Source organism: Oncorhynchus mykiss, chromosome 16 (assembly GCF_057628025.1).
Source record: "Oncorhynchus mykiss isolate SJ-2025 chromosome 16, ASM5762802v1, whole genome shotgun sequence".
NCBI classification, from domain to species: Eukaryota; Metazoa; Chordata; class Actinopteri; order Salmoniformes; family Salmonidae; genus Oncorhynchus; species Oncorhynchus mykiss.
The window spans coordinates 57,136,305-57,160,786 of NC_143037.1; the positions used below are offsets into that span (position 1 = coordinate 57,136,305).

At 45.5% G+C, this 24,482-nt stretch overlaps 1 protein-coding gene across 2 annotated transcripts in view; it reads right to left on the minus strand.

Annotated features, from left to right (window-relative positions):
• The window catches only part of LOC110492306 (protein bassoon), a 183,739-nt gene that overhangs the window by 135,921 nt on the left and 23,336 nt on the right, over nt 1-24,482 (minus strand). For both annotated transcript variants that reach the window (XM_090203467.1, XM_021566517.3), the window contains exon 2: nt 14,779-15,307. In XM_090203467.1, the coding sequence (XP_090059593.1) occupies nt 14,779-15,307 (529 nt within the window). The remainder of the gene's footprint in view (nt 1-14,778; nt 15,308-24,482) is intronic.

A 24,482-nucleotide genomic window follows, 5' to 3' on the forward strand; every position in this document is an offset into this window, starting at 1 on the left:
TCTTTTGCCAACTCCTTGTCACTCATCAACGAGTTGGCAAGAGAGCAGAAACAGACTGGCACCCAAGCTCATTTGAATGAAGGATGGGGTAAACCCAGGTAGAGTCTACATTGAGGTAGAGATGGTTGAGGCTGTATATATGTCTTCTACGATCCACCCTCACACTATATGCACAGCATTTGACGAGAATATATTGAGATTTCCGGATTTACTCCCTGTAACTAAAGTCGCTCAATCATTTGTAAACACTGCAACAAGGAGCCATTGTTAAACACACTAAATTACAGTATCAAGAAGATACCAAAAACACTGCAAAAGCCAGAGTGCACATGAACATGTTGTGACGGCCCTGAATTTGTCTGAACCGTTTCTCCTTCCAATAGGGCGCTTCCCCCTTAATTCCCAAATAAATAGCCGGCATTAGCTGAGCAAAAGGGGGTCGTGATGGTGGTGCAAATGAGGATGTGTTCAACCCTCAATTCCGAAGCTTCTTTACTCCGTTTCTTTAATTGTATTTAAATGTGTGCTTTGTTTAGTTGTTTTTAAATGTGTGCTTTGTTTTAGTTGTATTTAAATGTGTGCTTTGTTTAGTTGTATTTAAATGTGTGCTTTGTTTTAATTGTTTTTAAATGTGTGCTTTGTTTTAGTTGTATTTAAATGTGTGCTTTGTTTTAGTTGTATTTAAATGTGTGCTTTGTTTTAGTTGTTTTTAAATGTGTGCTTTGTTTTAGTTGTTTTTAAATGTGTGCTTTGTTTTAGTTGTTTTTAAATGTGTGCTTTGTTTTAGTTGTATTTAAATGTGTGCTTTGTTTTAATTGTTTTTAAATGTGTGCTTTGTTTTAGTTGTATTTAAATGTGTGCTTTGTTTTAGTTGTATTTAAATGTGTGCTTTGTTTTAGTTGTATTTAAATGTGTGCTTTGTTTTAGTTGTATTTAAATGTGTGCTTTGTTTTAGTTGTTTTTAAATGTGTGCTTTGTTTTAGTTGTATTTAAATGTGTGCTTTGTTTAGTTGTTTTTAAATGTGTGCTTTGTTTTAGTTGTATTTAAATGTGTGCTTTGTTTTAGTTGTATTTAAATGTGTGCTTTGTTTTAGTTGTTTTTAAATGTGTGCTTTGTTTTAGTTGTTTTTAAATGTGTGCTTTGTTTTAGTTGTATTTAAATGTGTGCTTTGTTTTAGTTGTATTTAAATGTGTGCTTTGTTTTAGTTGTATTTAAATGTGTGCTTTGTTTTAGTTGTTTTTAAATGTGTGCTTTGTTTTAATTGTATTTAAATGTGTGCTTTGTTTTAGTTGTTTTTAAATGTGTGCTTTGTTTTAGTTGTATTTAAATGTGTGCTTTGTTTTAGTTGTATTTAAATGTGTGCTTTGTTTTAATTGTATTTAAATGTGTGCTTTGTTTTAGTTGTTTTTAAATGTGTGCTTTGTTTTAGTTGTATTTAAATGTGTGCTTTGTTTTAGTTGTTTTTAAATGTGTGCTTTGTTTTAATTGTATTTAAATGTGTGCTTTGTTTTAGTTGTTTTTAAATGTGTGCTTTGTTTTAATTGTTTTTAAATGTGTGCTTTGTTCTAGTTGTATTTAAATGTGTGCTTTGTTTTAGTTGTATTTAAATGTGTGCTTTGTTTTAGTTGTATTTAAATGTGTGCTTTGTTTTAGTTGTTTTTAAATGTGTGCTTTGTTTTAATTGTTTTTAAATGTGTGCTTTGTTCTAGTTGTATTTAAATGTGTGCTTTGTTTTAATTGTATTTAAATGTGTGCTTTGTTTTAATTGTATTTAAATGTGTGCTTTGTTTTAATTGTATTTAAATGTGTGCTTTGTTTTAGTTGTTTTTAAATGTGTGCTTTGTTTTAATTGTTTTTAAATGTGTGCTTTGTTCTAGTTGTATTTAAATGTGTGCTTTGTTTTAGTTGTATTTAAATGTGTGCTTTGTTTTAGTTGTTTTTAAATGTGTGCTTTGTTTTAATTGTATTTACATGTGTGCTTTGTTTTAGTTGTATTTAAATGTGTGCTTTGTTTTAGTTGTTTTTAAATGTGTGCTTTGTTTTAATTGTATTTAAATGTGTGCTTTGTTTTAGTTGTATTTAAATGTGTGCTTTGTTTTAATTGTATTTAAATGTGTGCTTTGTTCTAGTTGTTTTTAAATGTGTGCTTTGTTTTAGTTGTATTTAAATGTGTGCTTTGTTTTAGTTGTATTTAAATGTGTGCTTTGTTTTAGTTGTATTTAAATGTGTGCTTTGTTTTAGTTGTATTTAAATGTGTGCTTTGTTTTAGTTGTTTTTAAATGTGTGCTTTGTAGCCTGGTCTCAAGTTTGACCAGGATCGGATCCACTAATTTCTTCCTTTAGACTACACATATCAGTTGGTCTCTGCTGTGTCGTCGTGGCCTTTCTCCGCAGGAGGATTGGATTGTCTGACTGACCACAACTGTTTTGCATATGGTATTTCATTTGTTTGAGTGTGATTTATACTGTGTTGATTTGTGGTCAGTTGTAGTTGAAGACTCCTGAGATTTGATACTCTTTATGGTTGTGTGGTAAAAGAGTTGATATTTTGATTGTATGATTGAGACTGGGTTTAGTCTACACTTTTAAGAACGGACAAACATTGCGTGACCAAGGTCACTTGAGTTCACTGAACTCACTGAACCGGACTGGACTCTTTTAGGCCCGAGATATGGGACTTTTCTTGAGGAACCAGAACTCATTGCTTGTGATATTATTATGTGTGTGATCATTTATGTTGGTAATACAACCCACACAAAATAACTGTCATGTATTGTCATGTTGTGTCTTGTTTCTGTCCTTTCCCTACACCCTGTCTCCCTCTGCTGGTCGTTATTAGGTTACCTTTTCTCCCCCTCTTTCCCCCAGCTGTTCCTTGTCTCCTCCTAACTACCTCGTCACCCCTTTTCCCACCTGTTCCCTTTTTCCCTCTGATTAGTCCTCTATATCTCTCTCTGTTTTTGTTCCTGTCTTTGTCGGATTCTTGTTTGTGTTTTTCATGCCTGAACCAGACTATCGTCATGTTTGCTGCAACCTTGTCCTGTCCTGTCGGAATCTGCCGGTCCATCTGAGCCTACCTATGTTTTGTTATTAAAGAAGTTCTGTTTACGTTAATTCGCTTTTGGGTCCTCATTCACGCACCGTAACAGAAGAATCCGACCAAGAATGGACCCAGCGACTTCGGATCCTCTCCACTCAGCCGTCGAGATCCAGGGAGCGATGCTAGGCAGACACGAGCAGGAATTGTCTGCTGCTCGACATGCCGTTGAGACCCTGGCCACCCAAGTCTCCAACCTCACAGAACAGGTTCACCATCTCCGCCTCGATCCACCGGCCACTTCCAGGGCTTTCGAATCCCCGGAGCCCAGAATCAATAACCCGCCGTGTTACTCTGGGGAGCCCACTGAATGCCGCTCGTTCCTCACCCAGTGTGATATTGTGTTTTCTCTCCAGCCCAACACTTACTCCAGGAGCACTGCTCGTGTCGCCTACGTCATATCTCTCCTTACTGGACGGGCTCGTGAGTGGGGCACGGCAATCTGGGAGGCAAGGGCTGAGTGTACTAACCAGTATCAGGACTTTAAGGAGGAGATGATATGGGTTTTTGATCGATCTGTTTTTGGGGAGGAGGCTTCCAGGGCCCTGTCTTCCCTATGTCAAGGTAATCGATCCATAACAGACTACTCTATTGAGTTTCGCACTCTTGCTGCCTCCAGTGGCTGGAACGAGCCGGCTTTGCTCGCTCGTTTTCTGGAGGGTCTCCGCGCAGAGGTAAAGGATGAGATTCTCTCCCGGGAGGTCCCTTCCAGCGTGGATTCCTTGATTGAACTCGCTATTCGCATTGAGCGACGGGTTGATCTTCGTCACCGAGCTCGTGGAAAGGAGCTCGCGTTCTCCGTTGCCCCCCTCTCCGCATCACTACCATCTTCCTCTGCCGGCTCGGGTGCTGAGCCTATGCAGCTGGGAGGTATCCGCATCTCGACTAAGGAGAGGGAACGGAGAATCACCAACCGCCTCTGTCTCTATTGCGGTTCTGCTGGTCATTTTGTCACTTCATGTCCAGTAAAAGCCAGAGCTCATCAGTAAGCGGAGGGCTACTGGTGAGCGCTACTACTCCTGTCTCTCCTTCAAGATCCTGCACTACCTTGTCGGTCCATCTACGCTGGACCGGTTCGTCAGCTTCCTGCAGTGCCTTAATAGACTCTGGGGCGGAGGGCTGTTTTATGGACGAGACCTGGGCTCGGGAACATGACATTCCTCTCAGACAGTTAAGGGAGTCCACGGCCTTGTTCGCCCTGGATGGTAGTCCTCTCCCCAGGATTCAGCGTGAGACGCTACCTTTAACCCTCACTGTTTCTGGTAATCATAGCGAAACCATTTCTTTTTTAATTTTTCGTTCACCTTTTACACCTGTTGTTTTGGGCCATCCCTGGCTAGTTTGTCATAATCCTTCCATTAATTGGTCTAGTAATTCTATCCTCTCCTGGAACGTCTCTTGTCATGTGAAATGTTTAATGTCTGCTATCCCTCCTGTTTCCTCTGTCTCTTCTTCACAGGAGGAGCCTGGTGATTTGACAGGGGTGCCGGAGGAATATCACGATCTGCGCACGGTGTTCAGTCGGTCCAGGGCCACCTCTCTTCCCCCACACCGGTCGTATGATTGTAGTATCGATCTCCTTCCGGGAACCACTCCCCCCCGGGGTAGACTATACTCTCTGTCGGCTCCCGAACGTAAGGCTCTCGAAGATTATTTGTCTGTAGCTCTTGCCGCCGGTACCATAGTCCCCTCCTCCTCTCCCGCCGGAGCGGGGTTTTTTTTTGTTAAGAAGAAGGACGGGTCCCTGCGCCCCTGCATAGATTATCGAGGGCTGAATGACATAACAGTTAAGAATCGTTATCCGCTTCCTCTTATGTCTTCAGCCTTCGAGATCCTGCAGGGAGCCAGGTTTTTCACTAAGTTGGACCTTCGTAACGCTTACCATCTCGTGCGCATCAGGGAGGGGGACGAGTGGAAGACGGCGTTTAACACTCCGTTAGGGCACTTTGAATACCGGGTTCTTCCTTTCGGCCTCGCTAACGCTCCAGCTGTCTTTCAGGCATTAGTCAATGATGTCCTGAGAGACATGCTGAACATCTTTGTTTTCGTTTACCTTGACGATATCCTGATTTTTTCACCGTCACTCCAGATTCATGTTCAGCACGTTCGACGTGTCCTCCAGCGCCTTTTAGAGAATTGTCTTTTTGTGAAGGCTGAGAAGTGCTCTTTTCATGCCTCCTCCGTCACATTTCTCGGTTCTGTTATTTCCGCTGAAGGCATTAAGATGGATCCCGCTAAGGTCCAAGCTGTCATTGATTGGCCCGTCCCTAAGTCACGCGTCGAGCTGCAGCGCTTTCTCGGCTTCGCGAACTTCTATCGTCGTTTCATCCGTAATTTCGGTCAGGTGGCAGCTCCTCTCACAGCCCTTACTTCTGTCAAGACGTGCTTTAAGTGGTCCGTTTCCGCCCAGGGAGCTTTTGATCTCCTCAAGAATCGTTTTACATCCGCACCTATCCTTGTTACACCTGACGTCACTAGACAGTTCGTTGTCGAGGTTGACGCGTCAGAGGTGGGCGTGGGAGCCATTCTTTCTCAGCGCTCCCTCTCTGACGACAAGGTCCACCCTTGCGCGTATTTTTCTCATCGCCTGTCGCCGTCGGAACGTAACTATGATGTGGGAAACCGCGAACTGCTCGCCATCCGCTTAGCCCTAGGCGAATGGCGACAGTGGTTGGAGGGGGCGACCGTTCCTTTTGTCGTTTGGACTGACCATAGGAACCGTGAGTACATCCGTTCTGCCAAACGACTTAATGCGCGTCAGGCGCGCTGGGCGCTGTTTTTCGCTCGTTTCGAGTTCGTGATTTCTTATCGTCCGGGCTCTAAGAACACCAAGCCTGATGCTTTATCTCGTCTCTTCAGTTCTTCAGTAGCCTCCACTGACCCCGAGGGGATTCTCCCTGAGGGGCGTGTTGTCGGGTTGACTGTCTGGGGAATTGAGAGGCAGGTAAAGCAAGCACTCACTCAAACTCCGTCGCCGCGCGCTTGTCCTAGGAACCTTCTTTTCGTTCCCGTTCCTACTCGTCTGGCCGTTCTTCAGTGGGCTCACTCTGCCAAGTTAGCCGGCCATCCTGGCGTTCGGGGTACGCTTGCTTCCATTCGCCAGCGTTTTTGGTGGCCCACCCGGGAGCATGACACGCGTCGCTTCGTGGCTGCTTGTTCGGTCTGCGCGCAGACTAAGTCCGGTAACTCCCCTCCTGCCGGCCGTCTCAGGCCGCTTCCCATTCCCTCTCGACCGTGGTCTCACATCGCCTTAGATTTTGTCACCGGACTGCCTTCGTCAGCGGGGAAGACTGTTATTCTTACGGTTGTCGACAGGTTCTCTAAGGCGGCTCATTTTATTCCCCTTGCTAAGCTTCCTTCTGCTAAAGAGACGGCACAAATCATCATCGAGAATGTTTTCAGAATTCATGGCCTTCCGTCAGACGTCGTTTCGGACAGAGGTCCGCAATTCACGTCTCAATTTTGGAGGGAGTTTTGCCGTTTGATTGGGGCTTCCGTCAGTCTCTCTTCCGGCTTTCACCCCCAGTCTAACGGTCAAGCAGAACGGGCCAATCAGACTATTGGTCGCATCTTACGCAGTCTTTCTTTTCGCAACCCTGCGTCTTGGTCAGAACAGCTCCCCTGGGCAGAATACACTGGGCAGAATACACAACTCGCTTCCTTCGTCTGCGACCGGGCTATCTCCTTTTCAGAGTAGCCTCGGGTACCAGCCTCCGCTGTTCTCATCTCAGTTCGCCGAGTCCAGCGTCCCCTCCGCTCAGGCTTTTGTCCAACGTTGCGAGCGCACCTGGAAGAGGGTCAGGTCTGCACTTTGCCGTTATAGGGCGCAGACTGTGAGAGCTGCTAATAAGCGTAGAACTAAGAGTCCTAGATATTGTCGCGGTCAGAGAGTTTGGCTCTCCACTCAGAACCTTCCCCTTAAGACCGCTTCTCGCAAGTTGACCCCGCGGTTCATTGGTCCGTTCCGTATTTCTCGGATCATTAATCCTGTCACAGTGCGACTTCTTCTTCCGCGATATCTTCGTCGCGTCCACCCGGTCTTCCATGTCTCCTGTGTCAAGCCCGTTCTTCGCGCCCCCGCTCGTCTTCCCCCCCCCCCCATCCTTGTCGAGGGCGCACCCATCTACAGGGTCCGTAGGATTTTGGACATGCGTCCTCGGGGCCGTGGTCATCAGTACCTAGTAGATTGGGAGGGGTACGGTCCTGAGGAGAGGAGTTGGGTTCCCTCTCGGGACGTGCTGGACCGTGCGCTGATCGATGATTTCCTCCGTTGCCGCCAGGTTTCCTCCTCGAGTGCGCCAGGAGGCGCTCGGTGAGTGGGGGGGTACTGTCATGTATTGTCATGTTGTGTCTTGTTTCTGTCCTTTCCCTTCACCCTGTCTCCCTCTGCTGGTCGTTATTAGGTTACCTTTTCTCCCCCTCTTTCCCCCAGCTGTTCCTTGTCTCCTCCTAACTACCTCGTCACCCCTTTTCCCACCTGTTCCCTTTTTCCCTCTGATTAGTCCTCTATATCTCTCTCTGTTTTTGTTCCTGTCTTTGTCGGATTCTTGTTTGTGTTTTTCATGCCTGAACCAGACTATCGTCATGTTTGCTGCAACCTTGTCCTGTCCTGTCGGAATCTGCCGGTCCATCTGAGCCTACCTATGTTTTGTTATTAAAGAAGTTCTGTTTACGTTAATTCGCTTTTGGGTCCTCATTCACGCACCGTAACAATAACAGTTTTGAAGTTATTTTCAATGTTTCAAGGGTTTACGAAAAGTGTATGTCCATACTGACTTTTACGGACCAGACGGGACTAATTCCCTCACAATCAATGAGTAGAAAGCAATATTTCCTCTGCTAGACACAACCTACCTGGCACCCCTGCAAACAATAACCTCAAAACCGTTACAATGTGTTACTGTACATTACAGTCAAACACTGTGTAGTGGCTCTAGCATAATCTCTGCCTAATAAGCATCTTTGGCCTCATAAACTCTATAAGCTATGTCAACAGCATGTTACGTCGTACAAATGTTCGTGGATCCAATTAAAATAAGAACCCGATCAGGTTGAGTGTATATGAGATTGATTTGATCTGAACAAGCCAGTGGTTACATGGATACATCTGGTGGAGGAGAGGAAGGAAGATGGAAATATGTGTTCCCTAGTCACAGAAAAGCCCCAGTGATTCCTTTAATTAACTAAAAGCCACATTTCATTACAAAGACTGCATGAATGACATGAATTACACAAGGGCCACACAAGGGGAGCACAGAGATAGAGTAGTGGCTTTTTAACTTACCAAAACTACACAGACATGAATGATGCTAGTCACTCTCACTCAGATATCATATTAAAAACTGTAAACATTTCTCTCCTCCCCTTGGCAAAATATGTAGAATTGCAGCCAAATTTCATTTAGGGCCCCCAAAAGGCTAGTGCTCTGACTGCATTTGTGGGTATGGATGTGGGTACGCAGACCTACGAGCGACTGCGGCTCCTATGATGAGTTCAGATTTTTGGTAGCTCCGACCCCCATCAAAGTTGCCCATCCCTGCTGTAGGGTTTGGGTCTGTTCAGCCTGGGGTCTACTGCAGCCTATCAGCCACCCCCACACTGGTGCCTGGTGATAGGGCCTGCAGGCTGGCACACACACACGCACATTCACACAGGTGTACAGAGTTGTGTGTGCCATTAGAATAGCAATAATTGTAAAATAATCAAATTATTACGCATTATTATTGAAAGTAACAGTACCCAATGTGGATATGGAGATTACGTACAGTACTGTTCAAAAGTTTAAGAAAACCTACTCATTCAAGGGTTTTTCTTTACATTTACTTTTTTCTACATTGTAGAAATAAACTATTAAATAACACATAAGGAATCATGTAGCAACCAAAAAAGTATTAAACAAATCAAAATATATTTGAGATTCGTCAAAGTAGCCATCCTTTGACTTGATGACAGCTTTGCAAACTATTGGCATTCTCTCAACCAGCTTCACCTGGAATGCTTTTCCAACAGTCTTGAAGGAGTACCCACATATGCTGAGCACTTGTTGGCTGCTTTTCCTTCACTCTAAGGTCTAACTCCAAAACCATCTCCAAAACCATCTCAATTTGGTTGAGGTCGGGGTATTGTGGAGGCCAGGTCATATGATGCAACACTCCATCATGTGCCTTTTTGTGTCCTTACAGAGCCTGGAGGTGTGTTGGCTCAGTGTCCTGTTGAAAAACAAATGGTTGTCCCACTAATCCCAAAACAGATGGGATGGCGTATCGCTGCAGAATACTGTGGTAGCCATACTGGTTAAGTGTGCCTTGAATTCTAAATAAATCATCACACCTCCTCCTCTATGCTTCATGTGGGAAATACACATGCGGAGATCATCCGTTCGCTCACACCCCTTCTCACAAAGACACATCGGTTGGAACCAAAAATCTGAAATTTGGACTCTAGACCAAAGGACACATTTCCACTGGTCTAATGTCCATGTGCTTGTGTTTCTTGGCCCAAGCATGTCTCTTCTTCTTATTGGTGTCCTTTAGTAGTCGTTTCTTTGCAGCAATTCGACCATGAAGGCCTGATTCACACAGTCTCCTCTGAACAGTTGATGTTAAGATGTCTGTTACTTGAACTCTGTGAAGCATTTATTTGGGCTGCAATTTCTGAGGCTGGTAACTCTAATGAACTTATCCTCTGCAGCAGAGGGGTCACTCTAGGTCTTCCATTCCTGTGGTGGTCCTCATGCGAGCCAGTTTCTTCATAGCGCTTGATGGTTTGCGATTGCACTTGAAGAAACGTTAAAAGTTCTTGAAATATTCTGTTTTGACTGTCCTTCATGTATTAAAGTAATGATGGACTGTTGTTTCTCTTTGCTTATTTCAGCTGATCTTGCCATAATATGGACTTGGTCTTTTACCAAATAGGGCTATCATCTGTATACCCACCCCCCCTACCTTGTCACAACACAACTGATTGTCTCAAATGCATTAAGAAGGAAAGAAATTCCACAAATTAACTTTTAACAAGGCACACCTGTTAATTGAAATGCATTCCAGGTGACTACCTCAAGAAGCTGAGAGAATAGTTGAGAGAATACCAAGAGTGTGCAAATCTGTCATCAAGGCAAAGGGTGGCTATTTTGAAGAATCTCAAATATAAAATACACTTTTTTGGTTACTACACGATTCCATGTGTTATTTTGTAGTTTTGATGTCTTCACTATTATGTAGAAAACAGTAAAAGTAAAGAAAAAGCCTTGAATGAGTAGGTGTTCTAAAACTTTTGACCAGTAGTTTATGTCCATTTATAATTTGCCGGATGTTGCTTACAATGGGTGCATTCGTAAATTTGCTCTGTCTGTCTACTCTGATTTCAGAGCACTCTCGTCTGAGTATCCCAGAGAGCAGAATAACGGATGAATTCACAAACGCTCAATATGACCGGTGTCAGTAAAAAAAAGTGTGCACTCTGAACGCTTGATAGTGAAACTCTCTGAATTTATGAACGCCCAGAGCGCACTCTGAGCTCTCTCTGGCACTCCAGAGTGAATTTACGGACGCACCAAATGTCTTGAAGTGAACAGACCCAGAGAGAAGAGAAGGTAATGGGTGAACATTTGAGAGGTGAGAGGCGGAGAGCAAGATTACAACAGTTCACTGCTTCCACAATATGGTGGTGTATGGTGATGTTTACACACACAGACACAGTGTGGAAGTGTTCATACTCACATGATTGGTGAGGGGGAAGCTCTGGTAAAAGTCTTTCATTTCCTGCAATTTGACTGGTTCAAGAAGACTGGTTGTTTTCCAAATGGCACCCTGTTGCCTATAAAGTGCACTTATAGAGTGTGTGGGTTCTGGTATTTCCATTTTTTATTTTACCCTTATTTAATCAGGTAAGCTGCCTGAGAACACATTCTCATTTACAGCAATGACCTGGGGAGTAGTTACAGGGGAGACTACTATTTAAGAGTGTAATTTGGGAGGCAACCAGCCTCGTATTTCTCCCCTCTATCTGTACTGCAGGCCAAATTCTCTAACCCCCACTGACTTACAGTATTAATAGCTGTTAGAACTGCATGTTAGCTGTGTCTCCTATATGCATACAGGGTGAACACTGGCAGAGGGGTTGATTAAAGGTTATAGGGATTGACTTCTATTTGCTCAAAGACTCTACATCTAGTTTTTTCCACTTCCCAGTACTCTTCCCCGTACTTTTCCCAGTACTCTTCCCCGTACTCTTCCCAGTACTCCTCCCCGTACCCTTCCCCGTACTCTTCCCAGTACTCTTCCTCATACACTTCCAGTACTCTTCCCCGTACTCTTCCCCGTACTCTTCCCCGTACTCTTCCCAGTACTCTTCCTCATACACTTCCAGTACCCTTCCCCGTACTCTTCCCAGTACTCTTCCTCATACACTTCCAGTACTCTTCCCCGTACTCTTCCCCGTACTCTTCCCAGTACTCTTCCCAGTACTCTTCCCAGTACACTTCCCAGTACTCTTCCCCGTACTCTTCCCCGTACTCTTCCAGTACTCTTCCCCATACTCTTCCCAGTACTCTTCCCCGTACTCTTCCAGTACTCTTCCCAGTACTCTTCCCCGTACTCTTCCCCGTACTCTTCCAGTACTCTTCCCCGTACTCTTCCCAGTACTCCTCCCCGTACTCTTCCCAGTACTCTTCCTCATACACTTCCAGTACTCTTCCCCGTACTCTTCCCCGTACTCTTCCCCGTACTCTTCCCAGTACTCTTCCTCATACACTTCCAGTACCCTTCCCCGTACTCTTCCCAGTACTCTTCCTCATACACTTCCAGTACTCTTCCCCGTACTCTTCCCCGTACTCTTCCCAGTACTCTTCCCAGTACTCTTCCCAGTACTCTTCCCAGTACTCTTCCCCGTACTCTTCCCCGTACTCTTCCAGTACTCTTCCCCATACTCTTCCCAGTACTCTTCCCCGTACTCTTCCAGTACTCTTCCCAGTACTCTTCCCCGTACTCTTCCCCGTACTCTTCCAGTACTCTTCCCCGTACTCTTCCCCGTACTCTTCCCAGTACTCTTCCCCGTACTCTTCCCAGTACTCTTCCCCGTACTCTTCCTCGTACACTTCCAGTACTTTTCCCCGTACTCTTCCCAGTACTCTTCCCAGTACTCTTCCCCGTACTCTTCCAGTACTCTTCCCCGTACTCTTCCCCGTACTCTTCCTCGTACACTTCCAGTACTTTTCCCCGTACTCTTCCCAGTACTCTTCCCGTACTCGTCCCCGTACTCTTCCCAGTACTCTTCCCAGTACTCTTCCCAGTACTCTTCCCCATACTCTTCTCCGTACTCTTCCAGTACTCTTCCCAGTACTCTTCCCCATACTCTTCCCAGTACTCTTCCCCGTACTCTTCCAGTACTCTTCCCAGTACTCTTCCCTGTACTCTTCCCCGTACTCTTCCCCGTACTCTTCCCCGTACTCTTCCCAGTACTCTTCCCAGTACTCTTCCCAGTACTCTTCCCAGTACTCTTCCCCGTACTCTTCCCAGTACTCTTCCCCGTACTCTTCCAGTACTCTTCCCCGTACTCTTCCCAGTACTCTTCCTCGTACACTTCCAGTACTTTTCCCCGTACTCTTCCCAGTACTCTTCCCGTACTCGTCCCCGTACTCTTCCCAGTACTCTTCCCAGTACTCTTCCCAGTACTCTTCCCCGTACTCTTCTCCGTACTCTTCCAGTACTCTTCCCAGTACTCTTCCCCATACTCTTCCCAGTACTCTTCCCCGTACTCTTCCCAGTACTCTTCCCCGTACTCTTCCCAGTACTCTTCCCAGTACTCTTCCCCGTACTCTTCCCAGTACTCTTCCCAGTACTCTTCCCAGTACTCTTCCCTGTACTCTTCCCCGTACTCTTCCCCGTACTCTTCCCCGTACTCTTCCCAGTACTCTTCCCCGTACTCTTCCCAGTACTCTTCCCAGTACTCTTCCCAGTACTCTTCCCAGTACTCTTCCCAGTACTCTTCCCCGTACTCTTCCCCGTACTCTTCCCAGTACTCTTCCCCGTACTCTTCCCAGTACTCTTCCCCGTACTCTTCCCCGTACTCTTCCCAGTACTCTTCCCCGTACTCTTCCCAGTACTCTTCCCAGTACTCTTCCCCGTACTCTTCCCAGTACTCTTCCCAGTACTCTTCCCGTACTCGTCCCCGTACTCTTCCCAGTACTCTTCCCAGTACTCTTCCCAGTACTCTTCCCCGTACTCTTCCAGTACTCTTCCTAGTACTCTTCCCCGTACTCTTCTCCGTACTCTTCCAGTACTCTTCCCAGTACTCTTCCCCATACTCTTCCCAGTACTCTTCCCCGTACTCTTCCGGTACTCTTCCCAGTACTCTTCCCTGTACTCTTCCCCGTACTCTTCCCCGTACTCTTCCCCGTACTCTTCCCAGTACTCTTCCCCGTACTCTTCCCAGTACTCTTCCCAGTACTCTTCCCTGTACTCTTCCCCATACTCTTCCCCGTACTCTTCCCAGTACTCTTCCCCGTACTCTTCCCAGTACTCTTCCCAGTACTCTTCCCCGTACTCTTCCCAGTACTCTTCCCCGTACTCTTCCTACACCCTCCACCCTACACCCTTCACCCTGCCTCAGTAGACTAATGGACATTTTGCCATCACTTCGAGAGGAATTACTGCCATTTACCAAGCCCACACACTCACACTTTATCACAAATACACAAACACAAACACACACTTTATCACAAATACACAAATACACAAACACACACTTTATCACAAAATTTGGCCTGCATATTGTATAGTACATATCACTAACAGTGTAAACATGCACATACATATTCCATCATCAGTTTATACATGAACAGACACGCTCTTCAAATTGTATACGCTTAGCCATCTTTGCTCTCCCCCCTTCTCTCTCTACTTCCCTCCCCTCTCTCTATTTCTCTCTCCCTCCCATCTCTCGCTCTTGGCCCAGTTTCTCTAACACTCCACTTCCCACTCTCTCTCCATAATTTCCCCACATTCTCTTTCTCCTGGTTCTGCTCTCAGAATATAATGCATATAAATGTCCCTCACAATAAAACATGATGGCAGTTGGGACCAGAACTCATCTCAACACTACAGTGGCATTGGCACCGTGCCTCGGAGGCTCTCACCACTCCGGAGAGAATACCACTTCACCCGCATCCTCGGGGCAAACAATACCCCACGGTGCCTCCTCCCTCACTTCCTCTCTCTGAAACCCACCTGCCTGGTGCCGCCCACATGTTCAGTGGAAGGACAGAGAGACAGCCCCTCCGTTACTCTCCTGTCAATGGCTGCTGTCAAAACAGAGGCTGAAAAGCCAGAGAGCGAGCCCGACGGAGACGCTACTGACAGCAGGCTCTGCTGGGCTCCCTCTGAGAGAGAGGTCAGAGGTCACTGACGGAGGACAGGACCTTCATACTCATTAAGGAAGGGCCTTTTCTACGTCTGGGACTTAGAGATTGGAGAAGTCAAAATGACTGTGCATGCCTGCCTGAGAGAAATAGGAGTCTAAATATATGAGGATGTGCCTAATTTTGTGACTTAACATGATGCCCCTTAAGAGCTTATCTGTTTAGTAAACTGGTTTAATTCCCTAAGTATTAAGGTATAGATAACTGATCCTAGATATAGCTGTAATAGAGTCAGCATGTTAACAGGCAGTGGTTTTTACTTACTTCTGTGAGGTGGGGGTTGGGGTTGAAGCCACACTGGTTGCAGACGGTGGAGCGGCACTGTGTGCAGGTGTTGTAGTTTGGCAGGGCCGGCGGATTGGTCAGCTCTGTGGTGGAGCAGAGGGGGCACAGCTTGCTGACGGGCATGGGGGCGATCTGAGGCACCGAGTAGGGCGAGGTGGGGGTGATCCCCCGGTCCGGAGACGCTGAGGAGGAGCGACCCGTCCGGCCTCCCGAGCTGCTGAAGTCCACCTGGAGGTTCCGTCTGGAGGCGTGCTGACCGGGCTGACCGGGGCTCTGGACATGCTGACCATGACCGCCACCCATCCCAGAACCCATCCCAGCACCCATCCCTGGCCCATGGCCCTGACCTGGGCCTGGGCCAGAGCCATGGTCGGGGCCTGAGCTAGATTGCTGCAACGGCCTGTGGCTCTCTTGGTTGGCCAGTCTCTGACCTCCTCCTCCACCCATTCCTCCAGCCATCCCTCCATAGCCAAGCTGCATCCCAGGTTTAGGACTCCCCATAGGAACCCTGAAAATGGGGGAAAAAAAACAGGAATCAAATTAACTTCAAATAGAACATCCCTTCTGTTTAGACGGGACCTAGAGTACAAAGCTAAAGATGCCAACATGACAAATAAGTTCCATAGATGTTATGGGTAACTATACTAGATCTATACGGTAGTATGACTATGAAGTTCTATCTATTCAGGAGACATAGTTTAGTCTATATCTAGTCTATATCTATAGTCCTATATACCTACATCTACAGGAGCCTTACATAGCCTCTGAAAGTGTTCCTGTTCAGCAGGATTCCTACAACCATCCTGGCTGTGTAGAGAGAACATGGGACATTAAACGAGTTGACATTAGCAGGGAACATTTGGCAGAGAGACTTGGAGCAAAGCATGGAGCCTCACATACCAGGTTAACAGCTCTTATACAGACAGTGAACCAGACAGGTAACTTTATCAGGCAGCTCGTCCCTGTGAGGGACTTTTTATGTAGCCGTGTATTACCTATTCATTTCGGGGTCAGTATCACTAAATCTTTGCATTTTACTCTACCACCTAAAAACTGCTGGAAGAGAGAGTTAAAAAACAGTCATTACTTATAAATTCACAATTAATTTCCAAAGGATATGACATAGCCATAGGAAACACAAAGGCACCAACAAGAGCCTACAAAAAGTAATCAGGAAAGGAATCACAGAACTACATCAACACATTTCCCCCACTTCCAGATAAGACTGAAACAAGACACTGAAAAACAGAACTGATCTGGGAACAGCGTAAATGAGGAATGGATCAAAGAGATCCACAGTAGTTCCAGCCAATCAGTTGATTCAGTTGTGTCATGTCAGTTTGGACACAAGTATTTGTAGTAAAGACAGACAGGCATATTTTGCGACAGCCCGAGTCGATATGAGACATTTGCTTTCAGCTACATGTGAATGTCACGAAATGGCTCTCATCCACCCCCACGCCTTTTCTCTGGAGTTACTGTCTCCAAATGCACATCTACTTAGAGCCCTACGAGCCAGACTTCACCCAGTGATCATTACATACAGAGGACATATGGAAGCCTTAGTGTGTATGGGTGTGCGTGCGGGACTGCATGGGTGAATGCCTGCTTGCTTCCCTGCATGCCTGCCTATGCACTTAATGCAATCTCATCTGGTCTAATGATGTTAAATGTCTCCTTGCAGCTCTCACAACAGTTTGCCCTCTTCACTCACTGAGAGGTCTACCCTACCCAGGTAAAAGACTCCAACGGTCACAGCAGCTTCAAACCAAGCATGCGGATGGACCAAAGTGCTATAATGAGAGGGTCCACGCATAGAAAGCAGGCTAAAGTGCATTATTTACAAAAATGTTGCAGGCTGTCAGGTAGCTTGTACAGGGCTTGACACATTTCAGCACCACATAGCTGTCCATTTCAGCCACATGAGCCATTTCAGTACCACTGAGCTGTCTATTTCAGCCCCATGAGCCAATTCAGCAGAGAGGAAGAGACGATGCGAGAGGAATAACTAGGCCAAATATCTGTGTTCTCCAGTAGGTGGCGCTATTTCGTTCGCGCACCAAGCAGGGAGTTTTTGTTTAGAAATCAATGAGTGTCGAATTTGGTCAACAAAAAATGGAATGGCTTATTTGCTACGTGTGGTTTATTTGATCTAACAGAAGTTTCATAATACTTAGGTTGTTATGTGTGTACTGATATAAGTAGGACACGTGACATCCCAGCAACTTTGAGAAAAAACACTTTATATCAGAGTTGTCTCGAGATTTAAACAATAAAATTAAACTAGAGAGCGCCCCTAGATCATGGGAAAAGGTCGGAACGGAGGGCAGACCTCTGCACTCTTGTTATGAATATGTCTCCCTCTGCCAAATGGACACATTGTATGATACACCAAGAGCAACTGACCGGCAAAAGAGCTGAGCTGAGACGCTGAGAAAGTACATCATTTTCTTTAGGAATGTAGTGAAGTAGAAGTAAAAGATGCCAAAAATATAGATAGTAAAATACAGATACCCCAAAAAACTACTTAAGTAGTACTTTCAAGTATTTTTACTTAAGTACTTTACACGACTGCGAGGGATGACTGCTCCCCTCCAATGCACTTTGGGACGGACTTCCCAATCTATTTAACTGGGATCCTGGCGCAGTTGACATACTGGTAAGTGAAATCGAACAGCTGATCGAGCTGTCATGTGACCGTCTCCCTCTGAAAATGTATGCCGCATTCAAAACAATTGGGAACTCTGAAATCTCCGACTTCAGTGCGTTCAAGACAACTGGGAACTCGGAAAGAAACGAGCTCCGACTGGGAAAAATCGATTTGAACGGCCATCCAACTTGGAATTCCAACTCGGTAACTCGGGTCTCTTTCTAGACCTCAGAATTTCCGACCTGAATATCACTGACATCATGATTTGACCTCTTATTTTTCTGAGTTCTCAGTCGTCTGAAAGCACCATAAAACTCATGGTAGGCTACCCTTCGCCAGCTCATATCTGCTCTCGTCTGCATTAAAACCAAATATGGATCCAGGTTGGATGTGACAGCAGAGATGAGGTGTGCACTGTCAACCAAGCGCCCTGACTGTTAAGAAGCTCCGACGCGACATGCATCAAGCACACCCATCTCATTGGTGGTGGTGAGTTAAGAGACATAATGTCAGACTCATTTGCTATTGACTGCCCCACATTAAAAGTATGTGATGGTGAGTTGAGAAGACAATCAGAAATACTGTTAGAACATTTTTAAATTGACTGCCATAGCCCCAAATAAAAAAGTAAACACAGGCTGTTTAACTACATCATTTTTTCACATGGGTGTGGTTGCCAAAATCTTCAGATGTCAAATGTGGTTGTGGGCCAAAAACGTTTGAGGACCCCTGGGTTAGGGCCAGGTAGGGCCTGTTTATTCATCAATAACTAGGGTACGGGCAGAGCTCGGGTATCACTAAACTGATCATTAAAATGTTGACTGCTGCGCAGTACAGTTGTGGCCAAAAGTTTTGAAAGGACACAAATATCAATTTCCACAAAGTTGGCTGCTTCAGTGTCTTTAGATATTTTTGTCAGATGTTACTATGGAATACTGAAGTATAATTACAAGCATTTAATAAGTGTCAAAGGCTTTTATTGACAATTACATGAAGTTGATGCAAAGAGTCAATATTTGCAGTGTTGACCCTTTTTTTTCAAGACCTCTGTAATCCACACTGGCATGTTGTCAATTAACTTCCTGGCCATGGACCCAAAATATTGATGTTTTGTTCCCCGAGCCACTTAGTTATCACTTTTTCCTTATGGCAAGGTGCTCCATCATGCTGCAAAAGGCATTGTTCGTCCCCAAACTGTTCCTGGATGGTTGGGAGAAGTTGCTCTCGGAGGATGTGTTGGTACCATTCTTTTATCATGGCTGTGTTTTTAGGCAAAATTGTGAGTGAGCCCAGTCCCTTGGCTGAGAAGCAACCCCATACATGAATGGTCTCAGGATGCTTTACTGTTGGCATGACACAGGACTGATGGTAGCGCTCACTTTGTCTTCTCCGGACAAGCTTTTTTCCAGATGCCCCAAACAATCGGAAAGGGGATTCATCAGAGACAATGACTTCACGCCAGTCCTCAGCAGTCCAATCCATGTACCTTTTGCAGAATATCAGTCTGGCCCTGATGTTTTTCCTGGAGAGAAGTGGCTTCCTACAAAAGTATTTGCCTCACTGTGCATGCAGATGCACTCACACCGGCCTGCTGCCTTTCCTGAGCAAGCTCTGTACTGTTGGTGCTCCGATCCCACAGCTGAATCAACTTTTGGAGATGGTCCTGGCGCTTGCTGGACTTTCTTTGGCGTCCTGAAGCCTTCTTCACAACAATTGAACCGCTCTCCTTGAAGTTCTTGATTGTCCGATAAATGGTTGATTTAGATGCAATCTTACTGGCAGCAATATCCTTACCTGTGAAGCCCTTTTTGTGCAAAGCAATGATGACGGCACGTGTTTCCTTGCAGGTAACCATGGTTGACAGAGGAAGAACAATGATTCTAAGCACCACCCTCCTTTTGAAGCTTACAGTCTGTTATTCAAACTCAATCAGCATGACAGAGTGATCTCCAGTCTTGTCCTCGTCAACACTCACACCTGTGTTAATGAGAGAATCACTGACATGATGTCAGCTGGTCCTTTTGTGGCAGGGCTGAAATGCAGTGGCATTGTTTTTTGTGGATTCAGTTCATTTGCATGGCAAAGAGGGACGGGGAGAGAGAGGGGAGTTTGTGCAAAGGAACACTTGCACACTCCCACAGGTCCCTGAGCAAAAATGTAAACGGCAAACCGTCTTATTTTCACCCAATGCAGAAAGACTCTTGCCCAGCTACTGATTGTTATGTGGCCTTTCAAACATGTCTTCCAAGAGAAAGGTTCACAGGAAAATGAAATATGAATGTACAGAAAGGCACTGAAGGGGTTGGTATTTGTTCAGACTGCTGTGACAATCTATCTACAACATAACCTGTTGGAGAAGTAGCAGTGTGTATAAGAGAAGCCTTAAAACTGTTTTCACCTTGTAACAGTCGACTCCTTTCTCTTCCTTGTTTTCCTTTGTGTTATAGTTTCAAAAACAGTTCCTGACAGTATTGAACACAGAAAAACTCACAAAAAAATGATGTACGCACACAGTACACATTCAAACACACACACGCGCGCTCACACGCACGCACACACACACAAGCCCTATAGTTTTGAACGGTTTTGTTTTCTGTTACAAATACATTTTTCTTCAGGGATAGGCTCCTCTATAGGGATTGTCTCTCTCTCTCTCCAGATGCTGTAGAAGAAGTAGGACACGAATGTGGTACACATGGGATCTCATCAAAAGAACACCTGGGTTTATTCAGCTTATTACCAGGAGTGGGCGTGTTATTACACATGCAGAGGAGCACATCAAGCAGCTCACAAAGGAGACTGCCGCCCAAACTGCTGCCAAGTGGTCATGCCCGCTCGGGTAAGGGGGTGTGGAGAGGGGGAGAGGGGGAGGGAGAGGATGGTGACTCAACTTTAAAGCCTTTTCACTGATTCACCCAAAGTGCTTGAAGAAAAGAGCATGAAAGAGAGCCAGGGCTGTCAGAAGCTCTCTCTGAGCTCTCTCTGAGCTCTCTCTCGCTCTCTCTTATCTGCGGCAGCAGGAAAACCAGAGAAGCAGAGGGAGGCTTAGGGTGCATCAGCCCCGTTCTGCTTCACCATTACCTGGGTGGGTCTGAGCGTGGGCAGAGCAGCTCTTTGTGAAGCTGTCGAGGAGCAGAATACGACCATACAGACTCGTAGACATCCCGACGGACGCTAATGCTGCACCTTGCTACAATAATGCACAAGTCTCATAATTACTCAGCAAAGATGACTTGAAAAACACACTGCTCTGGCGTTCATTTCCCATGGGTCATTTATCAGTGTTGCACAAGAAGTAAATGAGTCCGACCTTGCTAGCCTCCTTCTCACTTCAGCTGGCTAATACAGGAGGTTAGATTCAGGGTTCACCAATTAAAGCCGATGTGTGAAAGGAAAGCACTAGTTGTAGCTAGCTGTGCATTATGCTGTGTCTTCACTGTGGAGCTGGGTCTTCACTGTGGAGCTGGGTCTTCACTGTGGAGCTGGGTCTTCACTGTCATGACTAGGACTAAGTACTATATTTTCCTCAGTCTGTAGCCCTGAATATCCACTGTAGGATATTAAACAAATTCAGATTGTCTTGACACCTATTTTCATAAACTACAGTAGACAACGGTATAAAAAAAATGGGGAAAACTAGGGGTTTGTAAGTTGAACTCTTCAAGCCCCGTTGTACAACATTACCCATTCAAAGCATGCCCGTTGAGTGTTGCTGTGTAGTGGGGTTGTTTAATCCATTGAGAGGTCAGACAGGGCGTAGAGAGATGGTGTAGTCTACTCAGTGAAATCCTTGTGACTGCATCTCAAAAGGCACCCTATTCCCTATTCCCTATTAGGGGGCCATTTGAGATGCATCCTCTGTGACACTGATACCGGCAGAGCTGAGCACGTCGACGGCGACCTTGCATTAAGGCGTCACTCGATCAGGCAGGCGTCCCATGGCATGCAGGCAGACAGGGACAAACAGCAAGCTTATAACTCTGGTCTCAGCACAGCTACAGTGGCCTCACAGGGCCAAATCTACACCACTGACATTCACAGTCATAGTTCTAGCAGACATAGTACATACACTGTACAAGACACACACACACACAGAGAAAGTGTCACGCGGAGCGGAACAGGTGAACCCAAGAGCAGACTCAGACGAGGAGACTGGGATGAGGTAACCAAGGTATTTATTGAAACACGGGGGGAAGATTGAGTGCAGGCCAGGGGAAGCTTGGGTGGGTTACTGGAAACCAGGTTTGGAGGCTGGAGCGAGAGGTGTGGGGCAGGGTAAGCAGGTCCGGAGGGGAATCCAAGGGAGCGTAGAGTGGGTAATCCAGGACAGAGTAGCAGAACTGATGAGAAGTCGGACTGGAGACAGGGACCAGAGTCAGAGTGGGCAGAACTGTAGCGGAGAGGAAAACAGCGTCAGGCAAGGAGAAACAGGCACACCAGGAACAAACGGCTAGAAACATGGACTGACTGAGCAGAGATTACGATCTGGCAGGGTGGAAGTGGCAGGACTGAGTATTTGTAGAGGTCTTGATTATGGAACAGGTTGCAGCTGGTGTGGATCTGCTCTGACTCCAGCACACCTGTCTCCACCCACACAATCACACACAGAGAGAGGGAGAGGGAGAGAACACTGGGGGAGTGGCGGCAGGTCAAGGAGACACCGGATGAGCACTAGAGGACATGGCAGGAGCAGATGTGACAGAAAGATAGTGTACACAAGGGAGTGTTTACAAACACACACACGTAGAGATAAAGACGCTAACACACTGGCCTTGATGTGGATAGATCGTGAGGATAGATCTACCCAGACGCAATGGTTTCATCATAACATCAGAGGTGGAAAAAGTACCCAATTGTCATACTTGAGTAAAAGTAAAGATACCTTAATTGAAAATTACTCAAGTAAAAGTGAACGTCACCCAGTAAAATACAGCTTGAGTAAAAGTCTAAAAGTATTTGGTTTTAAATATGCTTAAGTATCAAAAGTAAAAGTAAAAATAATTTCAAATTGCTTATATAAAGAAAAATCAGATGCCACAATTTTCTTGATAGCCAGGGGCACACTCCAACACTCAGACATCATTTACAAATTAAGCGTTTGTGTTTAGTGAGTCTGTCAGATCAGAGGTAGTAGGGATGACCAGGTGATGTTCTCTAGATAAGTGCGTGAATTGAACCATTTTCCTGTCCTGCTAAGGGTTCAAAATGTAACGAGTACTTTTGGGTGTCAGGGAAAATTTATGGAGTAAAAAGTACAGTTGTAAAAGTTGTAAAAAATATAAATAGTTATGTAGAGATACCCAAAAAAAAGACTTCATGTAACGAGATTCGTCTTCCTCTAACGAGGAGTATGAAGGATCGGACCAATATGCAGCGTGGTACGTGTCCATGTTGATATTTATTAATACTGAACACAAAAAACAAAATGAGAACGAACGAAAACAAAACAGTTCAGTCTGGTGAAGACGAAGAGACAGAAAACAATCACCCACAACTAAAATGGGGAAAACAGGCTACCTAAGTATGATTCTCAATCAGAGACAACGAACGACACCTGTCTCTGATTGAGAACCATACCAGGCCAAACACATAAATACTACATAGAAAAAAGAACATAGACTACCCACCCCAACTCATGCCCTGACCAAACTAACACAAAGACAAAATAAAGGAACTAAGGTCAGAACGTGACAGTTAAGGAGTACTTTTAAACCACTGCATAACATTTCTTTACTTTATAGGAGCCATGCCAGAGCACCATATTAAAAATGATGATGAATCAAGTTGAAGGAAGCTTGTATTCCAGCAGTTCTACAAGATGCTCCAACAGATGCTCCACCTTATCCACCTCCACCTTATTCCCTCTACCTCCTAGCATCCTTATCCTTTCATTCCCTCTACCTCCTAGCATCCTTATCCTTTCATTCCCTCTACCTCCTTCCATCCTTATCCTTTCATTCCCTCTACCTCCTAGCATCATTATCCTTTCATTCCCTCTACCTCCTAGCATCCTTATCCTTTCATGCCCTCTACCTCCTAGCATCCTTATCATTTCATTCCCTCTACCTCCTAGCATCCTTATCCTTTCATTCCCTCTACCTCCTAGCATCCTTATCCTTTCATTCCCTCTACCTCCTAGCATCCTTATCCTTTCATTCCCTCTACCTCCTAGCATCCTTATCCTTTCATTCCCTCTACCTCCTAGCATCCTTATCCTTTCATTCCCTCTACCTCCTAGCATCCTTATCCTTTCATTCCCTCTACCTCCTAGCATCCTTATCCTTTCATTCCCTCTACCTCCTAGCATCCTTATCCTTTCATTCCCTCTACCTCCTAGCATCCTTATCCTTTCATTCCCTCTACCTCCTAGCATCCTTATTCTTTCATTCCCTCTACCTCCTAGCATCCTTATCCTTTCATTCCCTCTACCTCCTAGCATCCTTTAACAAACGGGTCTCATACATTTTCTGGAACCTAAACAGATTCATGGCCTTGTCATTTTACATCACTCCCACGTGGGCGGACGCATCTGGCCCAGCCAGATTTAGCACCTACATGCATGTAGCCACATAGTACAGTTCGCACTGACACATGTATAAATACACACGCTTGCTTACACATAAACACACACATTGATTTCCCTGTGGCTGCTACCTGCACACATTTCTGGGGGAGAACAGGCTCTCTGCTTCCTGCAGTTACATACACCATCAGTACTTCTGTGTGAAAAAGACCATGCACTATGAATCCCAACAACAGATGCGCGCACACACACACACACACACACACACACACACACAGCACATAGGCTGCACTCGCATGCTTGCACACGCTTGTGCATGCACATCAACAAGGTCTCCCGGTTTGACCAATTTGACTTCAGATTCCTACGTTGCCAAACGTCAAATTTTGATGTTGCTCCAAACCTGCGGTGAATAAACAGTTGACATGTGCATCACTAACGCACGATCTCAGACTTACACATAAACTCTCTCAAACACAGCTGATTGAAGGGTAGAGCACTTCAATTAGA